This window comes from Hylobates moloch, unplaced genomic scaffold (assembly GCF_009828535.3).
Source record: "Hylobates moloch isolate HMO894 unplaced genomic scaffold, HMol_V3 SCAFFOLD_5483, whole genome shotgun sequence".
NCBI lineage: Eukaryota > Metazoa > Chordata > Mammalia > Primates > Hylobatidae > Hylobates > Hylobates moloch.
In genome coordinates this window covers 1-4,600 of record NW_026657758.1, presented here as the reverse complement: position 1 = coordinate 4,600, position 4,600 = coordinate 1, and the positions used below count along the sequence as shown (strand labels likewise).

Sequence of the window (4,600 nt, the reverse complement as noted above, 5' to 3'; positions counted from 1 at the left end):
CATAGAAGTTAGTGAAGTGGACATAAGCAAGAGGAAATGGAACAGTGAGAATAAGCATTTTTAGAAGAAACAATACAAATGAGTAGCTAGAATTAAGAACATTTAGAAAGAGAAAGGAGGGCCAGGTGCAGTGGCTCATGCCTCTAATCCTAGCACTTTGGGAGGCCAAGGCGAGCAGGTCACTTGAGGTCAGGAGTTCGAGACCAGCCTGGCCAACATGGTGAAAACCCGTCTCTACTTAAAACTACAAAAATTGGCCGGGCGCGGTGGCTCAGCTTGTAATCCTAGCACTTTGGGAGGCCGAGGCAGGCGGATCACGAGGTCAGGAGATCAAGACCACGGTGAAACCCCGTCTCTACTAAAAATACAAAAAATTAGCCGGGCGTGTTGGCGGGCGCCTGTAGTCCCAGCTACTCGGAGAGGCTGAGGCAGGAGAATGGCATGAACCCGGGAGGCGGAGCTTGCAGTGAGCCGAGATTGCGCCACTGCACTCCAGCCTGGGTGACAGAGTGAGACTGCGTCTCAAAAAAAAAAAAAAAAAAACTACAAAAATTATCTGGGTGTGGTTGCAGGCACCTGTAGTCCAGTAGTCCAGCTACTCAGGAGGCTGAGGCAGGAGAATCGCTTGAATCTGGGAGGTGGAGGTACCAGTGAGCTGAGATTGTGCCACTGCACTCCTGCCTGGGTGACAGATCGAGACTCCCTCTCAAAAAAAAGAGAAAGGAGATAAGATACAGAAGATAATTCATTTGCAGAAGGGATATTAGTTTTGAACAAAAACCCTAGAAAAAGGACTTCTTACCCACTGGGACTTTTAAGTTTATGTTTGAGGGTTCTGTGTAACTGGTGTGCAGAATTGTATCAAAGTTGCATGTTTTCTTTTCTCCTAGGTGTTCTATTACTCAACAGGAATCTTCAAGGATGCAGGTGTTCAAGAGCCCATCTATGCCACCATCGGCGTGGGTGTGGTTAATACTATCTTCACTGTAGTTTCTGTAAGTTGGATGGTTTGGTAATTTTGGGGGCGAGAAAAGAATCCTTGCTACGGATGTTCAAAGATGGATTGCATGACCCTACCATCATTTAGTTACCTTTTTGTTGTTTAATTTTCCTTTGGGAAAAAGAGATACATTTAATTTGGATGGATGTAGTCTTCACTCTTCAAGCAAATATGGGATGGATGGGAAAGGAGGGAGTATAGAAGAGACTATATAGTATGCTTTGAACTTGGAATTGGAAGAGAGGTGTTTGGAAAAACTCTCAAGCTCTGTTATTCCACTGTTTTTACACTAAAACAACAATAATCAACAGAAGGTATCTGTGATCCCCAGAATATGTGAGAATTTTTCCCCATGAAGTGGGCAATCAGTTCTGTAGTGGACACCATCTAGGTGTCCTGTGATTTAATTCTGACACTGTCTACCTGGAGATAGCATCAGATCGCACAGGTTGGTGGCCCAGTTCCCAAGGCTGCCCCCCACTCCTGATGCCAATCGCAAGCTCCAGGTTGTTTACCTGTGCTTCTGACCCACCAGCTGGAGATCAGGATTCCCACGACACCCTCTTTGGGTTTGATTAATTTGCTACAGTGGCTCACAGAACTCAGGAAAATTGTTTCCTAGTTTGATTTACAGGATATTTTAAAGCACAGAAATAAACACCCAGTGGAAGAGATTCACAGGGCGAGGTCTGGAGGGATCTTGAGCATGGGAGCTTCTGTCTCCGTGGAGCTGGGGTGCACTCCTAGCACACAGATGATTTGTTGCTGACCTTCCTGTCAGCTTCCACGGGTTCAGATATCTGGAAGCTCCCCACACCCTGCCTTTTGGGCCTTTTATGCAGGCTTAATTGGTTCTCCATGATTGAAGCATGCACAACTGTTCTGAAATGTGATTGGACAAAAAGGGAATGATCTGAACCTAGCTGGGCCTGTATGTTTGGATTATTTTGGCCTCTCTGTAGCATTTCTTCCTCTAGGGTGTGGGGCAGGACCCTCTCTGAAATGAGGGTTTTATGACCCACAGTCAGATTAGCATCCTGCCAAGTGGGAGGGCAGGAGAAAGTCAGAGAAGAATTCTGTTTTCTGAGGCCTGCTTCTGAGGCCTAAAGCATCCCAACATTATGATAAAAGACTTTACCAAGGGCTGTGGGGATTTTGAGCCAGGACCTGTGAATGGAACACAATACGTATGTATATAAAATCATAAATCACAGGAGGTGTATCCATAGCAAGTGTCCTGCTGTTGGTAAGGCAGATTTCAAGTAGCTCAGACACTGTTTTCATGGAAAGGAAAACTGAAGTTTCATGTCATATTCTTCTTCCAGCTATTTCTGGTGGAAAGGGCAGGAAGAAGGACTCTGCATATGATAGGCCTTGGAGGGATGGCTTTTTGTTCTACACTCATGACTGTTTCTTTGTTATTAAAGGTGAGTGCTCTTTGAGTGAAGAAAAGGGAAGGGGAAAGGAAGAGAAGTTACAGTTGACTTCTGTGACACAAGGGGTGGGTTGTTAAGGTTGCAGTTTGTCAATAAAGTCAGAAGAGAGAAGCAGGATGCCCAGAGTTTAAGAAACATGGGTCATTAGAGAACTGGAGGCAAACTGTTAGAATCCTTACATTATAGAACATTATTGTAGCTTATAAAATACATTATCTAATTTAATTCTTAAAATAATATCAAGGTAATCACACTTAATAGTGTGATTGACCTCAAATAATCCACCTGCCTTGGCGTGAGCCACAGCGCCTGGCCAAAAAATTTTTTTTTTAAGTTAGGCAGGTGTGGTGGCGCATGCTTCAAGTCCAAACGATTTGAGAGCCTGAGGTGGGAGGATTGCTTAAGCCCAGGAGATGGATGATGCAGTGAGCTATTGTAGTGCCACTACACTCCAGCATGGGCAACAGAGTAAGACTCTGTCTCAAAAAATAAAAATAAAAATAAATCCAAGCCTTTTGATTCCACAGCCAGTCTTTGTAGTGTACATCAGGGACAGGAGGAGCTTGCCGTTAACTGCTTCTGGGAACCTAGATACCAGGTTACACTGTTTTTAAATTTAATTTTCTCTGTTCCTTCCTCTTACAGGATAACTATAATGGGATGAGCTTTGTCTGTATTGGGGCTATGTTGGTCTTTGTCGCCTTCTTTGAAATTGGACCAGGCCCCATTCCCTGGTTTATTGTGGCCGAACTCTTCAGCCAGGGCCCCCGCCCAGCTGCGATGGCAGTGGCCGGCTGCTCCAACTGGACCTCCAACTTCCTAGTCGGATTGCTCTTCCCCTCCGCTGCTGTAAGTAAACTCACCTTATCTTAAAACCAGCCTATGTAAGCTGACATGTTGAAGATACTCCTTAATAATACAGTAGTCTGAGCCTGGCATGGTGGCTCACACCTGTAATCCTAGCACTGTGGGAGGCTGACGCAGGTGGATCACCTGAGGTCAGGAGTTTGAGACCAGCCTGGCCAACATGGTGAAATTCAAAAATTAGCTGGGCATGGTGGCACATACCTGTAATTCCAGCTACTTGGGAGACCGAGGAAGGAGAGTTGCTTAAACCTGGGAGGTGGAGGTTGCAGTGAGCCGGGATCACACTACTGCACTCTAGCCTGCTCAATGGAAGCAAGACTCCGTCCCTAAATAAAGAAATACAGTAGTCCCTCCTCATCCTCAGTTTCATTTACCCGTAGTCTGAAAATATTAAATGGAAAATTGCAGAAATAAACAATTCATAAAGTTTAAATTGCGGCCGGACACAGTGGCTCGAGCCTGTAATTCCAGCACTTTGAGAGGCCAAAGCGGGTGGATAACTTGAGTTCAGGAGTTGGAGACCAGCGAGACTATCATGGTGAAACCCTCTTTCTACAATAAATACAAAAATTAGGCCGGGCGTCGTGGCTCACGACTGTAATCCTAGTGAGCGAGATCATGCCATTGAACTCCAGTCTGGGCAATGAGAAACTCTGTCTCAAAAAAAAAAAAAAGTTATCCAGGCGTGGTAGCACACACCTGTAGTCCTAGCTAGTCAGGAGACTGAGGCAAGAGAATCACTTGAACCCAGGAGGTGGAGTTCACGGTGAGCTGCGATGACGCTTCTGCACGCCAGCCTGGGTGACAGAGCGAGATTCCATCTCAAAAAAAAAAAAAAAATCATAAATAGAGATGGAGTTGCCCAGGCTAGTCTCAAACTGCTGGGTTCCAGTGATCCACCCACCTTGACCTCCCAAAGTGCTGGGATTACAGGTGTGAGCCACTGCACTCGGCCCAGAAACACAGATTTTAAAAATAATACTCAACAGTCCAAAAATACTCAGTAGACATTTGGAAGCATCTAACTGTAATGAAAAGGAATGACAGAAAGAAAACTAGAGAGAACTACAGTAAGTTAGCAATGGAATCATAAGTGAATCTCCAAAGAAACCTGTTTTCATTAACTATGGAAGGGTTATAGCTTAAAGCCTTTTGGAAATATGTGAAGGAAATTGAGTTTGTCAGTGACCAGATTTTTATAACAACCTTCCTTTTTTCTGTCCTTTCACTAGCACTATTTAGGAGCCTATGTTTTTATTATCTTCACCGGCTTCCTCATTACCTTCTTGGCCTTTAC

The 4,600-nt window shown here is 44.8% G+C and overlaps 1 protein-coding gene across 1 annotated transcript; it reads left to right on the top strand.

The window, feature by feature from the left end:
• Positions 1 to 890: 890 nt before the first annotated feature.
• Positions 891 to 4,592, top strand: LOC116465472 (solute carrier family 2, facilitated glucose transporter member 3; the record flags this gene model as incomplete). Its single annotated transcript, XM_032148528.1, has 4 exons — positions 891 to 995; positions 2,326 to 2,427; positions 3,082 to 3,285; positions 4,536 to 4,592. Coding segments are annotated over 4 exons (468 nt in total), but the record flags the coding sequence as incomplete, so codon positions are not given.
• Between the last annotated feature and the right edge of the window lie 8 nt (positions 4,593 to 4,600).